The 23,145-nt window shown below is 40.8% G+C and overlaps 1 protein-coding gene across 3 annotated transcripts in view; it reads right to left on the bottom strand.

Moving 5' to 3' along the window:
* arhgap12b (Rho GTPase activating protein 12b) overlaps positions 1-23,145 on the bottom strand; it is a 192,280-nt gene that overhangs the window by 22,774 nt on the left and 146,361 nt on the right. For 2 of the 3 annotated variants that reach the window (XM_034172335.1, XM_034172343.1), the window contains 6 exons: positions 21,204-21,285; positions 20,885-21,007; positions 13,265-13,369; positions 7,224-7,322; positions 4,959-5,061; positions 2,148-2,267 (listed from right to left, as the gene is read on the bottom strand). In XM_034172335.1, the coding sequence (XP_034028226.1) occupies positions 2,148-2,267; positions 4,959-5,061; positions 7,224-7,322; positions 13,265-13,369; positions 20,885-21,007; positions 21,204-21,285 (632 nt within the window). The remainder of the gene's footprint in view (positions 1-2,147; positions 2,268-4,958; positions 5,062-7,223; positions 7,323-13,264; positions 13,370-20,884; positions 21,008-21,203; positions 21,286-23,145) is intronic. The other variant, XM_034172351.1, reaches the window with a different exon arrangement.

The raw sequence follows: 23,145 nt of genomic DNA, 5'->3' as shown, positions 1-23,145 counted from the left end.
CACAGCACCGCACGTCTCGGCAATCGGAGCCCCAGAGCTCCATGGACGCTGAGAGAGGTTTATATATTTTTAATGACTGGGATTCTTTGCGGGTCTCGCCTCCATATCCCGCGATGGTACCGGAGGCGAAAGACAGTAGATTTTCATTGCGACACCACTCAATCAAACGAGCGTATGAAAAAGTCCCCCAAAATAATTTTCAAGCACAAATAAAAGAAATGTGTACTCACCAAACGTGCCGCAAGACAATATGAAGTTTTAAAAAAGTAGATCCTTCCGTATAAGACAAAAAAAAGGTGCAGATGCAAACTGACGTAAATCCACAAATTACAATTGGCGCAATGCATGCTGGGAGAGGGTCTTGTCCGTGACGTCTCGGCAGCATCCATGATGAGAGGGACAATTTGCGGAGGGCTAAATGTTAGCTGTAAATTTGTCATTTTCAAATGAAGATTTCTCCATTGAATGACAGATCTGGGCTTGCAGATTTACTTTACTACATTCAGAAGGATCTCATGTGTAAATGTAAGTCATTTTTTGTTCAAAAAATCTGACTGCATTTTTTTCAATGCAGGTCTCCTTTAACCGATCGGATGTTATTACGCCTCATGAAGCGACTAATTGATCCATGCTGACACTGCACGGAGCCGCTAACCGATCGGATGTTATGAATCCTCATGGAGCCGTTAACCATTCAGATGTTATTACACCTCACGGAGCAACTGATTGATCCGTTGTTATGATGCCGCACGGAGCGACTGATTGATGCTTTATTATGACACCGCACTGCAAAGTTCCACAACCAAAACACCAACAATGAACATGTTTTCACTATTATTTGATTTCTTTGTGCGACTGACAGTTATTCAAGCATTCAAAAGGCGATTCCTATCACCACACAACTCCAACCACACACGCAAAAGTTTTTTTGACAGTTCTTGTTATTGAAAGAAACACTGTCTCTCTAACCGGATGGAGTTGTGATGTCATCACGCGTGTGCTTAGGCGCTGTCTAGTGGGATCTTGAAAATTTCTTTTCTTTTTTTTTTTCAGAAAAATTAAAAAAAATGACATTTTACAAAAGCACATTTATTTGTAAACACCAACACGTTACATTGATTCACTTGTGTTGGTTTTTACATAGAATGAATGAATCAACCAATCAGTATGAGCTGAGGCTTAGTTTACCCATTGGGCATCTGTGTGTTAATGTTTAAATCTTCAGAATTAGTGCATTATTTTAAAATTAACATATGTGTTATATATCACTTTGTACATTTTAAGAGTTGCATTAATGTAGTTATTCTATCTGGATTAATTTGATTTATAAATCAAAACCATAAGTCAAATCTGCTTTCCATTTCAAGACCTCCGCCTCATGGCTGGACCACTTTATCCTGTCAAGGTAAATAATACGTCCCTGCAGCAGTGGGCAGAGCACACAAAGATAGAAGCACTGGCTCATTGGCTGTGTTTGGGTTTGTGATTGCCTTTGATTCTATTAAAATTTTTGGTGGTGTTTAAACTCAAAATCGGCTTGTTAGTAGCTGAGTGCATACAGGAGACAAAATTGAAAGTTATCAGTTATCGATTAGCTTTAGCGTCTGAGAAGTTTTTAGCCAGTTTATCGGTTTAACATTATAAAAGATAAGTTTTCAGTTAGCTGCTTACCAGTTATTGAAGCTAACTTTTTGGTTAACTGTGCCCACCATTGGTACTTCTTCAAATGATCTCGATATGGCCACCTATTGAAAATTCAAGTGGCAAGTCAGGTTTTTCAAAAGAGCATGGTCTAAAGAGTAATTGTGCCAAATTTTGTGCTTGTATTACCATTTGCAGGATTCCTCTGTAAATATTGTGTTATCTGCTGCACTGTAACTACATAATCTGAAGCCATGTACTGCACACGATCACCACCAGTACTTTTCTCCATTCAGTGGGTTTTCTTTAGTTTGTGATTTGAGAAATGAGAACCCAAAATGTAACATTTCCTTTTTTCACAGTTCTCTGTTGACTCTCAATTTCACATTTGTTGTGTTGCACTTCTTCTGCATTGATTTTGTATTTTTTCATTGCCAGCTTGTCTGTGAGCTGTTTAAGGAAACGGGCCTGTCTTTAGAGAGACACTCTGTTGTGAATTTTGATACCTTTGATGTAGCCTTTGTCTCTGACTGCTTGATAGGTGGGTCGACGTGTCAGAAATTTCTTGAGCTTCATCCTGGTTTTCTTCTGGTCAGATGAGTCCATACTCACAGAGGTCTTCATCACTGTGGAAAAAACAAACAAAACCCCAGGATGTTACTGAAACAAATGAAAGGACACTTTTTAAAGAAATCCAAACAACAACTGTGCAACATACTTTGTCTTTCCAAGTATGCACGCTGCACACAATGATGTCCATCAGGACTGGACACCTACATCTGACTTGGGGCCACATCATAAAGAAGTAATATTTCTTACATAGAGCAGATGCAGGTTAGTTTGACACAGGTGTAATGAACGAGAGTTGAACATGTGTTGGATTAAGTGTTGGACATTGATCAAACCTGTGATGACACTATTCATACTGACATTTTGGCAGTTACACACAATATGTATCCTGAGGTTTGTAAATTAGCGTGTTCTGAATGAAATGTTAAAATGCATACATGGCTAAGAAATGTTTTCACAAAGAATCTACTATAAAGAACTAACAGAATTTAGTTGCAGTGCTATAGAATACTAATCAGAGCAGAATGCAGCAGGCACTGAGCATGTAGTATGAACTCATGAAGCCATATGGAGTCAGATAGGGTGTGCACAATGTGATCTCAGCTTTGTATTCACACACCCAAAACTGCTGCCGCTCTGGTTTGTGCAGCAGAATGATGGGTTTTGTGGTCCAACGGACCCCTATCATTTACTAGTGAAAAAGTTACAACTCCAGGAAGTGAAAACTACAAATAATGAAGGCACTGTTCATAATCTTAATGACACAATCTACATTGTGGAAGAACATTCAAGATTTTAGGCAAATCCCCTGGTTTTAAAATAAAACAAGAGCAATCAGAGATTTATGACGTCCGCCAATCCGGATCCAGATCAACTGCAAAATTTAAGGGAGTCTTTCATGGCCTAATATATATTTGTGTTAAAAATTTTGTCAAAATCCCTGAAGTAGTTTTGATGTAATCCTGCTAACAGTAATCCTTCAAAGCATATGTAAAGTGAAACTTCATCCAGAATCCAGATCCGGTGTAACAGTTTATCTTCCCCCCTGGACAACTTCCCCACTAGGGGTTGAGATATCCTATGATATCTTCTCCCAGGGGGAATCCCACTGGCTACAATGTGTTTGTAATATGTTTGTCTGTAATCATTGTGTTTTTCACCTTTAACTCACTGTGCAGTTTACAGTTTAAATCACAAACTCTTGCAACTTCACAGATAGTAGCCCGAGCAAGGTACCTTTCAGTACACAAAAGAATCAAGCTCAAGGTCAAAGGTCAAGGTCACAGGAAGGCCAAACACTAAATTCAACTAAACAACTTTCCTGGTTGCAATTTTTGAAATTTTGCCTCCAAATTTGGCATGCACATAGTGATATGCCTTGATTATAAGCCATTTCTTGGGATAGGTGATTGACCTTGACCTTCAGTGTTTCACTTGAGGTCAAATGTCACCTAAATTCAGTCAAACTTCAGATTATAGCCCTAGTGGATAAAACCGATTTATTGATATCTTTATGATATCTTTATGAATTCTTTCGTCCAGTGAGAATCACACCGTTTCAAATAATCATATTTGCCAATTTCATGCTACATTTATATTATTCTGTTGATTCCTATCTGCCACTCATTATATTTATGACCTAGTTTATACAAAGGAGATTAGAGAAAGGTGGCAGACATTATAGGCCCCTCATTTTCATTATGTATGTATTATCTTTGCATACTATTGTGTCTGTGTGTATGTGTTTGTGTGCACTATATTTATACATTAATTTGTTTAGATATATGTCTTAATGTTTTAACTGTATGAAAATTCAGTAAGGTATATCTTCTATTATACATTCCATTTCTAAGGTAGATCTCTACTAGTGTACAGTAAAGTATATCTAAATATCTAAAAAAAGAAGAGTAGAGCCACTTAGGTGCCTGGTCTTGAGAACCAGCGATGGTAGGCTGAAAAGTATGTTTTAGTGTACAGCACTTTGTGTCAGCTTAGGTTGTAGTAAAGTGCTTTATAAATAAAGATGGTACGGTACTGTGTGTTCTATATATACACTGTGGATATGTTATGCAAAACTAAATTGGAGTATTTTCCATCACATCACATATTTCAGGTTGTCAATCAGGTCCATATATTTGTAGAGTATATTTGGAATGGGGATTTAGAGAATAGGAAATATTACTATTGTAGAGACCTAACGATACATGCAGAAAGAATATCAATATCATTTACCACCAATCAAACTGCTTCATCTGGGACCATAAAACATCCATGAAATATAGAGTTTAAAGGTTGCTCTATCCTGATTGGGCCTTATCAAGGTTTGGGTTAATCAGTGCTGCCCTGTAGGACTGTTGCCTGTCAGGGGTGGGGGCGGGGGTTGAAGATTTCCAGGGTGAGGGGGAAGATACCTGGGGGGGAAGATATACTGTCACACCAGTTCTGGATCAACTCACAAATTTAATGGGTTCTTCCTTGGCCTCATATCTATCTGTTGTGGAAAATTTTGTCAAAATCCGTGCAATAGTTTTGACGTAATCCTGCTAACAGACAGACAAATAAATGCAGCTGATTTTGGCAGACGTAATTACAATTTATAGATAAAAAATAAAAAAGAAACATCATAAACCACATTCAGACAGGTTGCTTCAGATTTTTATACAGTACTATGTACCCTGCACTGCACACAAACACACACTCACATGCTTATTGACAACTGATGAATAATCATGCAGTGTATGTCTCACATCTGTTCTTCTTGGAGTCCCAGTGTTCTTTCTCCTTGTCCCCTTTCTCAGCTCCTGGAGACTCAGGCATGTCCTCCTCAATGGCCTCGTCTGACTCCCAGGCCTGGTCAGGATGAGATGTACAGAAACCATCAGTCACTGAGGTCAAACTCTGTTCAACATGAATTCTTTAAAACAACGTTCACAAACTGAGAACAAATGTGAAGCAGATGAGAGTCTATAACTCCCCTGGATGGAACATTAGACCGTCAGAGGTTACTTACACACACACACACACACACACACACACACACACACACACACACACACACACACACACACACACACTCTTAAAGTGTGTGTGTTTGGGGGAGGCAGGAAAATGTTTTTGGAACATCTGCAATCGAGCAGGTCCTTCTCTTACTGAAGCCAAAACTGAAGACATAAAGACCCACAAACAAGCAGCAGCTGAGGAGGTTGCAACACAGACCTGACAAAGGATCTCAGATCAGCAAACTCAGCGTTTGTGACGTCCGTGGGTCCCAGACATCCAACAGTCATAGACTGTACATGATTTTAACAATACACTTGGCATTTTTTAATTACATTAGTTTGTCCAATTAGTTATGGCCTCTGAAAATTGAGGAGCTCTGCATGAATTTGGCTGCAACTGTTTAATGGTTTATGGAATATTTTTGTTAAATCCCTTGAATTAAAGCTGAATCTTCACACTTCTATCAGATCTTGACTGCTTCATTTTAAATCTATTTTGGTGATGATGTACAGAGGTGAAATTACAAGGGTGGTGTGGTGGTGAGCTACATCAGGAAGGGCCCCGAGTGTAAAACCTGTGGCATGTCTAATCTGCTGTGGCAACACAGGGCAAAAAACGTGAAAGCCAAACAACTTATTTATGAAGAGGCAAAATGACAAAAATTTTATCATTGTCCAAATACCTACAGACCTGACAAATCCAAACAAAATCAAATCACATCTTCCCATCCATAGCTCCAACATTTTTATTTTGATAATAATTGGATTAGGTACTCTGAAGATGTCTTGCTAATGCCCCATCACACACAGCAAGAATGTGCAGGAACCAGGCCGACATGGCAAAAATGGCCATAATCCAGACGCAGTCGGAGGGAAGAGGTGTGTAGATTGTGTGCAGATCTCGTCCAGATTACCTCGTCCACACCTGCATGATCACATCCAAAGCACATGTAGACAGCAGTTTAGATGACACATGACTGCTGTCAGATGGCCAAAAGCTCTGAAGACTGCCCAATGTCCAAACGTCTGGATGGCAAACACACAACGGGATGGGATGGAGTGGGAGGGAGCTCTGTGTCCCCACTTTGCACAGTCCCTGCCAGTACTGGACATTGGCGTACAACCAACATATGGACTGGACTCATGCCATATGTGTCAAAGCTGACGTCGGTGTGGTCACTCACTCCCATGCAATCACGTCGCTCCTTCCTCACTGACCTCATGTCCGTGTGCGTGCGTAGAACAGGTGCTAAAATGATGATCTGTCCAAAAAGTAACGGACCTTTTTATTTTTTTCAAAAACCTGATGGATTTGAATCACGTGTGATTGCATCAGCCAAGCTTGAACCTTTGTGCGCATGAGTGAGTTTTTTCATGCCTGTTGGTTGTGTCATTCGCCTGTGAGCAGGCTTTGTGTGAGCAGTGGTCCACCCCCCTCGTCGGATTTTTATTGCGAGTAAAATGTCTGAACGATTTGGAGCTCTGCTGCATCAAATTTTTCCAGAAACAGAGAGACAGTTAGGTGGAAACCATTCAGAAAATTCAGATGGCTTTCAGGGATGATTTTATGGGGATCACACAGATTAAGGAGTGTTACAGCCGATTTAAGAGATTCATGTTTATTAATGTTGTCATGGGCTGGCAAAACAGTTCCACGTCATACCTCCTACAGAGTTTAGATGGTGATCAAGTAATATGTATATTACAGTGGTGAGATCCATTCAGCTCCGAGCCTCTGATGCAATGACACATTAATGCACAAGAGACAGCATTGGCTCACACCTGCGTGTGGTGTCACACATATGATGGGCACAATATTTCACATAATTTACTGTAATTTCCAGACTATAGAGCGCACCTATGTGTGAAGGGGTTCTTAAATACATGCAAGCACAGTTCTGTGGAAACCAATTCTGTGGAACATCAAATCTCTGGTGTTGCTAAGCATAAACAAGACTAACAATAACAATATGAGGGTACATGAACAGTCTGAGTGTGAAGCATTCTACTCACATGTGTGTTTATGGTCTCTGTGAGGGCCCGGTACCAGTCATTGATGACGCTGTCAATCTCCGACTGAATCAACAGCTCTGTCCCGTGACGGGTCTTCAGCTGACGAAGGAAATCGTCAAACATCAGAATGATTTAAATCCTAGAAACAGGCTGAGAACATGTCATTTTCATGTGCATCCATTGGGGATGTAATGAGAAGTGATACTTCAGTACCAAGTCAATGTCAACATTCTGAAAATATGAAGTACTCTTTTTTTTTTTGCAGTACCATTAGTACTGTTGGCACCAAGAATACAATTCTTTCAGAACTACCATTATACACCAATGACTGAAAAACGGCTGAGCAAAAATGGCAACAATGACAACTACAGCAGCAAAAAGTCCACCTGACATATTGACAAGAAAATGGTAATAGTTGGGTTTTAATGCATCGCCAAGAAGTAATAATTGATTTGTAAAAAACATTATGCAAATGAGGCCACTATGAAATCCAACCACAGGACACCTGAAATTTAGGTAAGCCCTAAAGAAAGATGTGTTCAAAAAAGTCAATGTTCTGTGTCCTGTCATCAAAACAGAATGTTTACATTTTAATTATTTCCAGTCTGCACATGAGGTTGCACATTAAATGTGACAGCCTGGGATCGATCTGAAACACTGTCGAGTGTTTTACTTTTGTATTGGCCGAGCTCGAGTCATAAACCAGCACCTGACTACCACATGCAGTGAGTCAAGGACAGCTAATCTTTGACACAACATTACTGTTGATAAAGATGAATTCTGTCCAAAGGGGAGGGGGGAAAAAAAAAAATCACAGGGTGATATTAGATATGATGAGATGAAACTGTACCTCATTTAAATGTTGTACAGTACTGAAGCCTCAACTCCCAGATAACTGCTTCATGAAAAGTTTCATTACCGGTCACACCGAGATCTACTTATAAAAAACATGTTGCACAAATACTATGACATTTAAACTTTTGGCTTCTCCTGCAAGTAAAATTATTGCTATCTAATTTATCTACTCATTATGGTTTAGACAGATAGATGGGTCAATTCCAAATCAACTGGCACTTCGTTTAATGAACTGTTTTAGATGAATCTTTATCTATTAAGCAATTTTAATGTATTTCTATGGATCATACAACTTTATTGTATTTAGTAAATATTATTTGTGAATTTTCAGATGAAGCTTTTAAATGAATTAAGATATTTCTGTTATCTAAACATTTGACCTTTTTAAATTAAATAATATATATACGAGGTCTCTTAGATAATAAACCGACCCTTTTATTTATTTTTTTTAACTATATGGATTTGAATGACATGCGATTACACCAATCATGCTTGAACCCTCGTGCGCATGCGTGAGTTTTTTCACGCGTCGGTGACGTCATTTCCCTGTGGGCAGGCCTTGAGTGAGATGTGGTCCCGCCCTCTCGGCTGAATTCCTTTGTTTCACACGCTGCTCGAGACGGCGCGCGTTGCTTTATCAACATTTTTTCTGGACCTGTGAGGAATATCCGAGTGAACACTATTCGAGAAATTAAGCTGGTTTTCTGTGAGAAGTTTAACGGCTGATGAGAGATTATGGGGTGTTTCTGTCGCTGTAAGGACTTCCCACGGAGCGGGACGTCCTGCAGCGCTTCCAGGCGCTGTCGTCGGCCTGTTTCGAGCTGAAAACATCCTAATTTAAGGCTTAATTCACCCAGGACATCGTGAGAGAACAGAGAAGATTCAGAAGAGGCCGGCATGAGGAATTTATGCGGACATTCCACTGTTTAAGGACATTTTTTTAATGAAAGACGTACGCGCAAATTCGCCGAGTCGTTTCCGTGACGACTCGGCAAATCTGTGTGCGCCGCGACAGGAAAACACCTCCGTGTTGAAAACCATTTGTAGAATTCAGGCGGCTTTTAATGGCTTTCAACAAGTGAGTAACTGAGAAATTGTTTAACAGCTTGGGCATGTTCCAACTTGCCCGTTAAGATTTCCAACGGAGGTGTTTTTCCTGCCGCGACCCCCCGCGGTCGGGTCCAGCCCGACATGCGACTCTGCCCGCACGTTCTTTCATTACAAAATGACCGTTAACAATGGAATGTCCGAATAAACTCCTCATGCCGACTTCTTCTGAAAGTTCTCTGTTCTCTGACGACTTACTGCGTCAACAGAGCCTGAAATGTGGAAGTTTTCAACTTGAAACGGCAAGACGCTGCCGCCTCAAAGCGCAGATCACCGTCAGGCGCCGTGGACCGTCCTTAAAGCGACACTACCAGACCAAAATCTCTCATCAGCCGTTAAAATTTTTACCGAAAACCAGCTGAATTTATTGAATGGTGTCCACTCAGTTGTGCCTTACAGTTTTGAAAAAATTTTATCAAACAAAGCAACAGTCTCTGAGCCATTCCTAAACAATGAAAAAAATCGACGAGCGGGTGGACGACTCCTCACTCAAAGACTGCCCACAGGCGAATGACGTAACCGACAGGCGTGAAAAAACTCTTGCATGCCCACGAGGGTTCAAGCATGTCTGATGTAATCACACGTGATTCAAATCCATATGGTTTTTGAAAAAAATAATAAGGTCGTATACTTTTGTAATAGACCTCGTATATATTTTTTAATTGTAGTATCAAATTGTGCACCAAGAATCCTGTAGTTTCACTAGTTCTGGTACCAATTACTAACTTTCTGGTATTGTCACGTCACTCATGTTTCCACACAATAACAAACGCTGGAGTCCATTCTGTTGTTCTGCTAAACAGCTACACTGCAGCCGCAAAGAGGCAAAGGTTTCTATGACACCTCAGTGATGGTCATGAAGAGAATACTTTCTTTTTTTTTTAATTTAAGATTTTAACTCCTCTCCAGAATTGTCCCAGTGCAGGTTAAATTCCTTTTTTATTTTAACTTCTGAACTGCTGTATGTCATTGTCTTAACAGACACAGTAGTGTTCAGAATAATAGTAGTGCTATGTGACTAAAAGATTAATCCAGGTTTTGAGTATATTTCTTATTGTTACATGGGAAACAAGGTACCAGTAGATTCAGTACGCAGGTGCAAAAAATTATAGGCTGTTCATCTACAATGATCTCCAATGCTTTAAAATGGACAAAAATAAACAGAGATGCGTGGAAGAAAACAGAAAACAACCATCAAAATGGATAGAAGAATAACCAGAATGGCAAAGGCTCACCCATTGATCAGCTCCAGGATGATCAAAGACAGTCTGGAGTTGCCTGTAAGTGCTGTGACAGTTAGAAGACACCTGTGTGAAGCTAATTTATATGCAAGAATCCCCTAAATAAAAGACATGTGCAGAAGAGGTTACAATTTGCCAAAGAACACATCAACTGGCCTAAAGAGAAATGGAGGAATATTTTGTGGACTGATGAGAGTAAAATTGTTCTTTTTGCGTCCAAGGGCCGCAGACAGTTTGTGAGACGACCCCCAAACTCTGAATTCAAGCCACAGTTGACAGTGAAGACAGTGAAGCATGGTGGTGCAAGCATCATGATATGGGCATGTTTCTCCTACTATGGTGTTGGGCCTATATATCGCATACCAGGTATCATGGATCAGTTTGGATATGTCAAAATACTTGAAGAGGTCATGTTGCCTTACGCTGAAGAGGACATGCCCTTGAAATGGGTGTTTCAACAAGACAATGACCCCATCACACTAGTAAACGAGCAAAATCTTGGTTCCAAACCAACATAATTAATGCCTCGCAGATGTGAGAAATCATGAAAAACTGTGGTTATACAACTAAATACTAGTTTAGTGATTCACAGTATTGCTAAAAAAGCAGTTTGAACATAATAGTTTTGAGTTTGTAGCATCAACAGCAGATGCTACTATTATTGTGAACACCCCCTTTTCTACTTTTTTTTACTAATAGCCCAATTTCATAGCCTTAAGAGTGTGCATATCATGAATGCTTGGTCTTGTTGGATTTGTGAGAATCTACTGAATCTACTGGTACCTTGTTTCCCATGTAACAATAAGAAATATACTCAAAACCTGGATTAATCTTTTTAGTCACATAGCACTACTATTATTCTGAACACTACTGTAAGTGGAAACAGATGAGTGGCTGTGAGTTCTATGTTGCCACTGGAAGCAGTGCTACATGTGGGTAACAGGAAGAAGCCACAGTGAAATAATTTTCACCTGGATACTCTAACATTACACAGCATGTTATCTCTTATAATTAATAATAATAACTGCTTCTGCATTTATACGAGGTCTGTGAGAAAAGTATCGTACCTTTTTATTTTTTCAAAAACTATATGGATTTGATTCATATGTTTTTACGTCAGCCAAGCTTGAACCTTCGTGCGCATACGTGAGTTTTTCCACGCCTGTCGGTTGCGTCATTCGCCTGTGGGCAGGCTTTGAGTGAGCACTGGTCCACCCCTCTCGTTGTTTCATTGCGAGGAAATGGCGGAATGATTTGGGCTTTTTTCCATCAGAATTTTTTCAGAAACTGTTAGAGACAAGCAGCTGAAAACCATTCGAAAAATATATCTAGCTTTCGGTGAAAATTTTACGGGCTTCACAGAGAATAAGGAGTGTTACTATAGCTTTAAGGATGCCCCACAATGGCGCACGGCACGCCGCACTCCGAGCCGCCATCGAGAGGCAGAAAACACCACATCATTTCTAAGCAGATGGCTGTGTGGAGCCGGGACCATCGTGTGCAATTTCTCTAGTTATCACAAGAGCTGGACATCAGCCATTTTCTGGCAGATTTCACTTTTAACAAGAGATTTTGTCATGGAAAGCCGCGCGGAGGTTTCACGCGTCAGGACCGATTTGCTGATCGAGCGAAACAAAGGAACACCTCTGTTTCGGAGTGCCAGGGGACAAGTTGGGACATGCCCAGCTCTCCACAATTTCTCTTATACTCACTGGGCTGGTAAGCATTGAAAGCCGAGATAGGCATGTCCCAACTTGTCCCCTGGCACTCCGAAACGGAGGTGTTCCTTTGTCTCGCTCAACCAGCTCACGACGGTCCCAGCTCCACACAGCCATCCGTTTAGAAATGATGTGGTGTCTTCTGCCTCTCGATGGTGGCTCAGAGCACGGCGCGCCGTGCGCCATTGTGGGGCGTCCTTAAAGCTGTAGTAACAGTCCTTATTCTCTGTGAAGCCTGTAAAATTTTCACCGAAAGCCAGATAAATTTTTCGAATGGTTTCCAGCTGCTTGTCTCTAACATTTTCTGAAAAAATTCTGATGGAAAAAAAGCCCAAATCATTCCACCATTTCCTTGCAATGAAACAACGATGAGAGGGGTGGAGCAGTGCTCACTCAAAGCCTGCCCACAGGCGAATGACGCAACCAACAGGCGTGGAAAAACTCACGCATGCACACGAAAGTTCAAGCTTGGCTGACGAAAAAACATATGAATCAAATCCATATAGTTTTTGAAAAAAATAAAAAGGTATGATACTTTTCTCACAGACCTCGTATAGTGCTTTTATCCAACGTGGTTCACAGTGATGCCTCAAAATCACCCATTCACACACACATCAATGTCACCAATGGCAACCACTGGCAATTAAGGTCATTGCACCAGGGACCTTATTGATTTTCCAGTCGGATGGGAAATCAAACAGAGGATCCTCTGGTCTTGAGCCCACTGCTTTAACCACTAGACCAACCCCCGGAATAGGCCATGAAAGAATGACCTGAACTTCCTGAGTGCCTTTGTCTGTTTCTTGATATTTAAAGCGAACATTGAGCTCCTCTGTCTGTTCTGTTATTTTGTTTGTGGTTCAGGACTGCCACCAAAACATAGTGAGATATAAAACAACCAGAAATAAAACCTATTTGCAGCAGAGATGATGTACTGTTGAGAGCTGGCACTAATGTCAGGGTGTCAAACAATCTCTGTGTCATTTGATTACCCATAATTCTGTTAATCGTCCAGAAGCCACACAGAGCTGCAGCAGTGCAGACGTAAAGAGCAACCTTAAAAAGCCTACAAGTGTCAAATACAAAGACTGATCTGTAGTAGTTCCAGAGTATCTGATACCTCTATGACATGTTTCTTGCTGCTCTTCTCCTTGGAGGCCCAGTCCACAGAACCTCCTCGCAGGTCAACGGTGAACTCAGGTTTTGACTGATTGCTGCCAAACTTCTGAAATCAAGAGTGAAGACATGGCATACTTAGTACAAAGAGGATACAGCAGAGAATGGTTAGTTTTAGGGTTGGGACAACTAGTCGTAATAGTTGTTGACGACGACTAGCTAGTACCTGAGTAATCAACTTTTTTCTACAAGTTGACGAGTTGGGTAGTTTAATTAGCATAATTGTTTTGTAGAGACAATGTATACATTTCCATTGTGGGATTTACACTCAACAAAAATATAAACACAACACTTATGGTTTTGCTCCCATTTTGTATGAGATGAACTCAAAGATCTAAAACTTTTTCCACATACACAATATCACCATTTCCCTCAAATATTGTTCACAAACCATTCTAAATCTGTGATAGTGAGCACTTCTCCTTTGCTGAGATAATCCATCCCACCTCACAGGTGTGCCATATCATTAGTGCACAGGTGTGCCTTAGACTGCCCACAATAAAAGGCCTTTTATTGTGGGCAGTCTAAGGCACACCAACATGACAATGACTCAAAGCACACAGCCAAGATAACAAAGGAGTGGCTCTGTAAGAAGCACATCAAGGTCCTGAAGTGGCCTAGCCAGTCTCCAGACCTGAATCCAATAGAAAATCTCTGGAGAGAGTTGAAACTCCGTGTTGCCCAGAGACAGGCTAGAAACCTGAAAGATCTGGAGAAGATCTGTATGGAGGAATGGGCCAAAATCCCTGCTGCAGTGTGTGCAAACCTTGTTAACCTACAGGAAATGTTTAGTCTCTGTAATTTCAAACAAAGGTTTTTGTACCAAGTATTAAGTTCTGTATTTCTAATGTATCAAATACCTTTTTCATGCAATGAAATGCAAATAAATTGTGTAAAACTCATACAGTATGATTTCCTGGATTTTTTTTTTTAGATTCTGTCTCTCACAGTAGATCTGCACAAACGCTGAAAATGTCAGCCTCCTCCATAACTTGTAAGTGGGTGAACTTGCAAAATCGCAGGTGTATCAAGTAGTTTCTTTCCCCACTGTACATTTCAAAATATTTAAACAAAAACAATAAATTTCATCAGTTTGAACATTAAATATCTTGTCTTTGTGTTGTATTCAATTGAAAATAGGTTGAAGAGGATTTGCGAATCATTGTATTCTGTTTTTATTTACATTTCACCCAACGTCCCAGCTTCATTGGAATTGGGGTTGTACTTATTATCAGAACTAGTCAATGACCAGTGTCAACTATAGTTGACGACTAATAGTACCCAACTAGTCAACTAATGATTTTTGTTATTTGTCCCAACCCTAGCTAGTTTGTTACGGTTAGTAAATCGCAGGTTGTGCTTGTGTTGAAAACAAGAAATAGGGCATTTCAAAATGCTACACAACAATTCATAATATGATTCCTTGCCTGATGTTCCTCAGTGTAAAAAAAACAAAAAAAAAACAAAACAAAACTATAAAATGGTAACTACAGAAATACTCAGGAAATCTATGGAAATTTAAGATACAGTACAGTTAAGGCAAAATGCATCTTTAAAACTTCAATATATTATTGTTCTTACACATTATAATTGTGGTTTTGGTTTGTTTAAAAACACAAACAGTACCTGGCTAAAACAAATCCTTATTTCAAGTATGACAAGAACAGCAAAATTGCAGTAAGTTCTTGTTACTTACGGAGTATTTTCAGCCTTGTTAATAAGATTCAAAGCTCTGTGATGAAGAATTCACATTCAAAAAATACTACTAATAATAGTAATACTCATAATACAATTGAAGCAACTGTATTACATAGAATACAGAATAGCTCTATATTAATAGCAGAACAAGCTGGCACAGAAAGAGTACAAATGGTTTCCAAGTTATATTTGCTATTAATAGGTGGCACATTAGACATGGGCTTGTTGTCATCTGAACATACTAATGACCAATCAGAGTGGTTGCTCTCATTCCCTTTAAACCACAGTGCTCTCGCTGTAGAGCACTGTGGTACAGAGAAATACAGATGCAAGTGAAAGAATTTCTGGCATGTTGACAGATTAGTGCCAACCTGTCAGAGTGCACTAATGGACAGTGGACACCAAAGCTCCCTGAGGAGAAGTTTTATAATTTTCCATCTGATTACTTTTTTGTTTGTGTTGTTTACAGTTCACTTTTGTTGTGTATAATATCGCATATAATGTCACCAATGATGTTGGGGGGGTTCCCATCACTTCACTTTGCAACTCACATCACAGACACCGATGGGAAATGCAGAACAGTGATGTGCAACTGTTTTGAACATGGCTCCATAATTGTGAGAGAGAGAAAACATCATTTGAATGTAAAATATACAAGGTTCTCCCCAGACAATGGAATAACAGCGCTGCGACGCTATACTGCCATCACAGCGTCATTATACTGTGGCATCATCTTACAATGTTATTTTTTTTTATTTCACAATTTATTCATCAACCTTCGTCAAAGCCATTTAAAGATATTAATCACGACTCACCTTTCTCCTGATTAAAGTCACTAACGAGGACTCTTGTTTATTACTACAGCAAGAAACTAGAATCGTCCGCAGGTTCAGACTGGACGGTTTTTATTCGTTCCTCATTAACTTGCCTTTATCATGGGGCTCTCATCAGCTGTCAGGCGTGGATTGGACCATTAATACCTCACTGTTCGCCAGTTCGCAAACTGAAGATATGCTCCCTCATGTAAAGGAAAAAATTAATAATATCCTCACATCGTTCATCCAAATGCTGCTGCTGTTACAGTCTGTTACAGACTGCGCATCTCTCCTCCTGATTTTATTTACTAAGTTCAACCAACAACTACTCATAACCGTGTTCTTCACTCAGAAAAAGACACCTGCACCGAGGTATCACTCATTGGAAAAAGACGCGAAAGCGGAGCGGCGCCAGGATGCAGAGGCGCGGTCAGAGGAACTGTGAAATACTGGTCAGTCACTATTAATAATTTCTTATGTGTCCAACCTTGTAGGTTGATCGTTAAAATTAAATTCGTTAGTTCTAAAAGCCATCATAGTTATTTACAGGAAAACGTTCTATTTTTATTTCTCAAAAAAATGTTTGGGCCTGAAAACAGGTTTTGATCTTTGGTTTCATTCTATAATACTGGACTTATTTTTCTATTAAGGTTTGAACTTTGAGAGTGTTTACACAGGAGAGAAAAGTGAGAAAATGTTAATGCCTGTTTGAGAAAAGTGTATAAAGTGTGTAGTGAGGAGTTTTACAGCCAACATCTATAATAATTGTAAAAAATAACGCTGACTACTTCGTGGATTTCGCCTATTGTGGGTTATTTTTAGAACGTAACTCCCGCGATAAACGAGGGACCACTGTATTTAGAGTGTAGATTGTCATGTATTGTGCAATAAATAACATTCAATTGCAGGAAATGGCCTCTATTTGTACTTTAAACAGTCAACATGCGTTGTGCGCCGCTTTAGGTGATAATAATATTAGGTTATAAATAATAACAGCAGCGCTATACTAAAAATTTCTGGGGAGAACCCCGATATGTGAGCTTTTTCTTCAACCACAAGTGGTTTGCATGCTTCCACTGTAACACTTGTGCCAGTTCAACACATAGCTCAATGCCAGATGTGCTGTAGCACCCCTGAGCAACACTGTAGCAGCCCAAAGAAAGTTTTTTTCCTTTCTCTATTTTCTCTCTTTTGTCACTATGGTTTTTTTGCGGCCTGCATCCTGACAGCTGAACGTGCTGACGCCCAGACCCCGGCACAGAGTGAGCTGGAGAAGGTGAGAGAGAGAGAGCGAGAGCTGCACCTGCAGACAATCCTATTTATAGGCTGATGGAGGGGGTAGTCCACAAAACCAAAAAATAAAAACTCCCACAAAATATAATAGTCCACAAAAAAAAAAAAAAAAAAAAAAAAAAAAAAAAACTCAACAGACAAAAAGATACAACAAACATAGTTATAACCTGAAAAAAGAAAAAAAAAACGGGAGGGGGGGGGGGGGATAATAATAATAATACAAAAATAAGAATTGCAAGGACTCACGTGCCCAGCAAGTAACAGCAAACATGAAGACTGTATCTGTGTTATGATTCTATTTATGTAAGACATGCCAAAATGTTGCACATTTTTCAAAAAGAAATACACAGCACTGGACTAGACTTGTTTTTTTATGGTCTGAAGCAGGTCTCTCACTGCTGATTTCTGACCCTGATTGCCTTTCCCATTCCAAAAATGAGGAAATCAGGTGAGAGTTATTGTAATAACAGTATAAAGTTGTGTGTCATAGCCCCCACGATATGAGAGCTTTGGTACTGTGTGCAGTCTATGCACTAAATCTGTTAACATTTGGAAACTGTCTTCTGCTTAAGAGTGTGACAAGTAAGTCTTTGAAGGCATTGCCCTGCACATGTACAGTGACCACGGTGCTCTGCTGCCTAGTCTGGAGATTTTTACCCCACTGCAAACAAATCACAAAGCACTTGCTTCACAAATAACACAATCTGCATGGTTCTTTAAATTGAATTTACACTGAAGCCTGACATCAAAATAAATGAGCAGCCCAATCCACATTCAAGCAGAAATGATTTGTTTTCAGAGGATGAAATAATAAAGCCATCTGAAATAATAACAAAACCTTGGAGCAGAGTGAGTTCATTGACCATAGTGGTAGCGATATGGTGGTGGGGTAGTGGGGGTAGATTAGTACAGCTCCATGAGGTGCACAGACACTGCATGTTCTCTGGGAGTACCTAAGTCCACAATTGATGAGCTCAAAATATGCTAATTAGGTAGGTCATGCACTTTGACCCTTTCTTAAGTACCTTAGTCCACAACTTATGAACTGAAGAATCATAGATCCTTACTCAGTGGGTCATGGGCTATATTTAAGCAAATATTTGTCGACGTACTCGAGATGTGAATTAAATGTGAAGTTGGGGGGTTACATAAGCCCTTCTTATATCCCTTAGTCCACAATTGTGGAACCTAAGAATCCCCAATCCTTTATCAGACTCCCAAACTGAACATTTTGGCACAGGTTTGGTGGATGCACTCGAGGTGTGAATTAAATCTGATTTTGGGGGTACTTCATGTGGTGCCCTCTAGTGGTAGTCCACATTTACAAAACTTAAGAAAGGCCTTTTGGGGGTTCCCGAGTACAATCCTACCAATCCCAGGTGTTAAACCTTTCATACTCAAGATTTGAAACAAATGTTTCTGGGCTCCCAGATTACTGTATGCCTGAACATGCAGTGTCTGTGCACCTCATGGAGCTGTACTATTCTACCCCCTCTACTCCACCACCACATCGCTACCCACTATGGTCAATGAACTCACTGTGCTCCAAATCAGAAAACAATCTGCACTGTATATTAATTTTATACTTTTAGACTTTAATTGTTCCCTGGCATCAAAACAACTGAGTAGCCAAATGCACATTCTTTCAAGATGCACCAATGAAATAAAAACCAAAGCAATCTGTAAAATGATGCACACTAATCCTTACTGGCACATACACCATGAGATGATGTGTCCCAACATCACAATTTTTTTTTGAAAATGTTCAAATCTTTCCTGACATTAAAATTCCCAACCTTAGAGCAGAAATAAACATGTTTACGGCCTGGTACAAAAATGGTTTTGGTGTCTATGGCTAGTTCCCCCTCCATGAGAACTGTACAAGATGATTTATTTTTTATAACTCCTTAACTTAAGTTGTGCATACTTCGGGGTGTGGTTGCTTTTTGTTGTTGTGGAGGACAATGTTTCTCTTTTTAAACCATTTTATTACAAATTTCTGTAATAATATGATTCCTGTGTGTCTAATTGTCTTAATGGATCATCTAAAACATCTGTGTTCAAGTTTTTGTTTTTTTGAGTGAAATTTTCATCTCATTTAATTTGGCATGCTAACAGCATAAGCACTTTTAACAGCTATCAACACTTTGATGACATCAGGTCCAGTTAATCTACAATTACCGAGGGAATAAGTGAGTCATAATTTTTATTACCTACACTCAAGCAGACCATTATGAGAACACCCTCCAATTCCCCAAACATATGATTTAAAAACACCGGAACAGAGGTTAACATGTTAACTTGGCTTGTTCAGTAAATCTAAGATAAAGGTGTGTTGGGGCTTCATTCATCATGCCTAGATCACGTAGGCCCATGCTCCACCTCCTTATCCATGTATCGGTTTGTCATGCCAGAGTGACAAGTAAGCTCTGACAACATGGCAACACCCAGAGCAGCAAGTTTTAGGCTTCAAAACAGTTCTTCTGGGTCTCCAGAGGGAAAAAAAAGGTGACGTCTCATAGGGTTTATGCAGCATGTGTATGTGTGTGTGATCAATTGCTTGTTAAATAGCTAATCACCCAATCACATGGCAGCAATGCAACACATTTAGACATCTAGACGTGGTGAAGATGACTTGCTGAAGTTCAAACTGAGCATCAGAATGGGGAAGAAAGGGGATTTAAGTGACTTTGAACGTTGCATGGTTGTTGATATCAGGTGGGCTGGTCTGAGTATTTCAGAAACTGCTGATCTACTGGGATTTTCATGCACAACCAGCTCTAGGGTTTAGAGAGAATGGTCTGAAAAAGAGAAGATATACAGCGAGTGGCAAGTGTGTAGATTAAAATGCATTGTTGATGTCAGAGGTCAGAGAAGAGTGGGCAGACTGGCTGAATGGGTGAGTGTGTGCCATCATGTCAATATGGACCAAGATCTCTGAGGACTGTTTCCTACATCTTGTTGAATCTACGCCATGAACAATTAATGCAGTTCTGAAGGGAAAATGGGGTCTAACCCAGTACATGCAATGTATACCTAATGAAATGATGTGTGTGTGTGTGAGAGAGAGAGAGACAGACAGAGACAGACAGACAGATTGATTGACAGAGTGATTGATCTTCTGTACCAAAAACAATCAGATTTCAAAAATTGTTAATTGGGAGACCAGCTTAAGGTGTAAGTGCTTTCTGGTGGCAGACGACATGACCAGTTTTGTGCCTGGCCATGCCCACGTGACAGTAGGTGTACATGCTGGGAGCTGGCTGATAAAAAAAAAAAAAAAAAACTGCGACAGGTTGAAACAAGCAATGACATCTGCCATGCGGTACTTTGGCTAAGCCCAAGAAGCCAAAAATTTGCAGATTTTTTTTTTTTTAAATTGTGTAACTTTGTTTTGCTGGAATGATGAAAGCAACGTTAATGTTCCTTTAGGATTTCTTTGTGCTTCACAGTCTGCAAGTACCAAGCAGCACACTGTTGAACAACACAAAGTGTGGCAGAATGCAGCAGTAAATTCTGATTCATGAACAGGGTGCTGCTGGTCAAGCAAAACCCAAACACCAAATCAATAAACCGCATCCTGGTGAAATTCTTTCATTGCAAACTGTTGAGAAGCATCTATATCCATTCAAGGAAACACATTTCATCTTTTCTCTGGTGTTACAGCCCAGCCACAGCTAAACCCAGCTCCACACAGACAGGCTGAGTGAATGGTGAGGACGAGCAGGCACAGTGAGACATGCAGAGACGGGACATACAGTGGACACCTGCACAGGCCTACACTTCACATAGGACACAGCAGGACAGGGTTTGACTGAGTGCTTCCAGCTGCTAAGAAGTGTGAAGAGCAGCTCAGGGATGGCACCTCTACAGTAGTACGACTTCAGCAAGGAAGAAAGGAAGAGGAGGATGAGGGAAGAAAGAGCAAACAAAGCTGACAAACTTCACAGGACAGTCAGTGAAAAACAATATGAAGAAACTATGACTGCAAAAATAAAGAAGAAACTGACGTGAATGGGATATGACCCAAACAACAACATGACACGATTGGCCTGATAAGACTGATGTGACACTTACCCAGCTTGAGCTGCCCCCCTGACCCTTTGCGAAGAGCAGAGAGAAACCCTGCAACACCGTCCATGAGGACGTCCAGTTCTTCCTGGAAGTCACAATAACAGTGAATCATTACTGGACTGTGCACTGTCTTCAGGTGCTCCAGAAAAGTCGCTTCAGCATCCAAATTTGGTCACTAAAGATCACCCACAAGACTTTTATCAGGTGCAGATGGCACTTCATGAATTCATGGATACAAAGTGCTGCAAAGGACAAATTGGCAGTCACCATATTATACTGCAATCAGTCGTGTGTATGTGTGTGTGTGTGTGTGTGTGTGTGTGTGTGTGTGTGTGTGTGTGTGTGTGTGTGTGTGTGTGTGTGTGTGTGTGTGTAAAATAACTACAAATACTGCCACAGGCACTGTAGCTCACCAGGATGATATAAGACATCACAGTTTCAGCTAGAAAACTGGGCATGGCCAAAGGTCATATCAAACTCAAAATTAAAAAAATCTTAAAAACCTGTCAAATATGTATATGCGACCCTTCTACCAAATTTCAGCTCAATATGTTTAAAAACTGCTGACCAATGGCTTCAGGTGGCATTTTCAATATGCCTGCCGTGGCAGCCATGTTTCACACTGGATTGGAATGCCGCAAACAAACTTTAGTGTCCTTATAGGATGGAACATTTATGGCAAGTTTAAGCTTCACTGGCTCAGCAGTTTCAGAGAAGATGATGTTTACACATGCCACCGATGCCAACAGGCAGGCAACCCATGACATAAGCTCACCGGACCTGTGGTTGAGGTGAGCTAAAAATTCGCAAAAGCCATCTGAACAGCATTTTGGAGTATTCAGCCTTCTTGGAGTTCCTGAATGGAGTCCTGTATGGGCTCCAGTGGGGGACTCCATTGTTCTGCTGGGGGACTTCAACGCACATGTGGGCAATGACAGAGACGTCTGGAGAGGTGTGATTGGGAGGAACGGCCTCCCTGATCTAAACCCGAATGGTCGTTTGTTATTGGACTTCTGTGCTAGTCATGGACTGTCCACAACAAACACCATGTTCCAACATAAGGATGCTCATAAGTGTACGTGGTACCAGAGCACCCAAGGCTGAAGATCGATGATTGATTTTGTGATCGTATCATCTGATTTGAGGCCGCATGTTCTGGACACTCGAGTGAAGAGAGGAGCAGACCTGTCAACTGATCACCATCTGGTGGTGAGTTGGATCAGAGGGTGGGGGAGGACGTTGGACATACCTGGTAAGCCCAAACGGATAGTGCGGGTGAACTGGGAATGTTTGGAGGAGCCCACTGTCTGACAGATCTTCAACTCACTCCTCCAGCAGAGCTTCTCTAGCATCCCTGTGGAGGTTGGGGGCATTGAACCAGAATGGGCAATGTTCAAAGCTTCTATTGCTGAAGCTGCAGGGGGGAGTTGTGGCCTGAAGATCTTAGGTGCCTCAAGGGGTGGCAACCCTCGAACACCGTGGTAGACACTGGTGGTCAGGGAAGCCATCCGACTGAAGAAGGAGTCCTTCCGGGATATGTTATGTCGGAGGACTCCAGAGGCAGTTGCAAGGTACCGACAGGGCCGAAAGGCAGCAGCCTCTGCTGTGGGAGCGGCAAAGCAGCGGGTATGTGAGGAGTTCGGAGCAACCATGGAGAAGGACTTTTGGTCGGCACCAAGGTGCTTCTGGCAGACCGTGAAGCACCTCAGGAGGGGAAAACGGGGAACCATCCAAGTTGTAATCCGGTGCTGGAAGGATCACTTTGAGACACTCCTGCATCAGACCAGAGCGCACTCTATAGTAGGGGCAGAGCTGGAAGCTGATGGAGGATTTTCATCAATTTCCCTGGTGAAAGTCACTGAGGTAGTCAAACAACTCTGCAGTGGCAAGGCCCAGAAATCCAGAAATGCTGAAGTCTCTTGGAGTGGAGAGATTGTCTTGGATG

The sequence above is a fragment of the Thalassophryne amazonica genome, chromosome 1 (genome assembly GCF_902500255.1).
Source record: "Thalassophryne amazonica chromosome 1, fThaAma1.1, whole genome shotgun sequence".
In the NCBI taxonomy this organism is placed as follows: Eukaryota; Metazoa; Chordata; class Actinopteri; order Batrachoidiformes; family Batrachoididae; genus Thalassophryne; species Thalassophryne amazonica.
The sequence above is the reverse complement of the archived record's forward strand: the minus strand, read 5'-3'. Positions and strand labels throughout refer to the sequence as shown.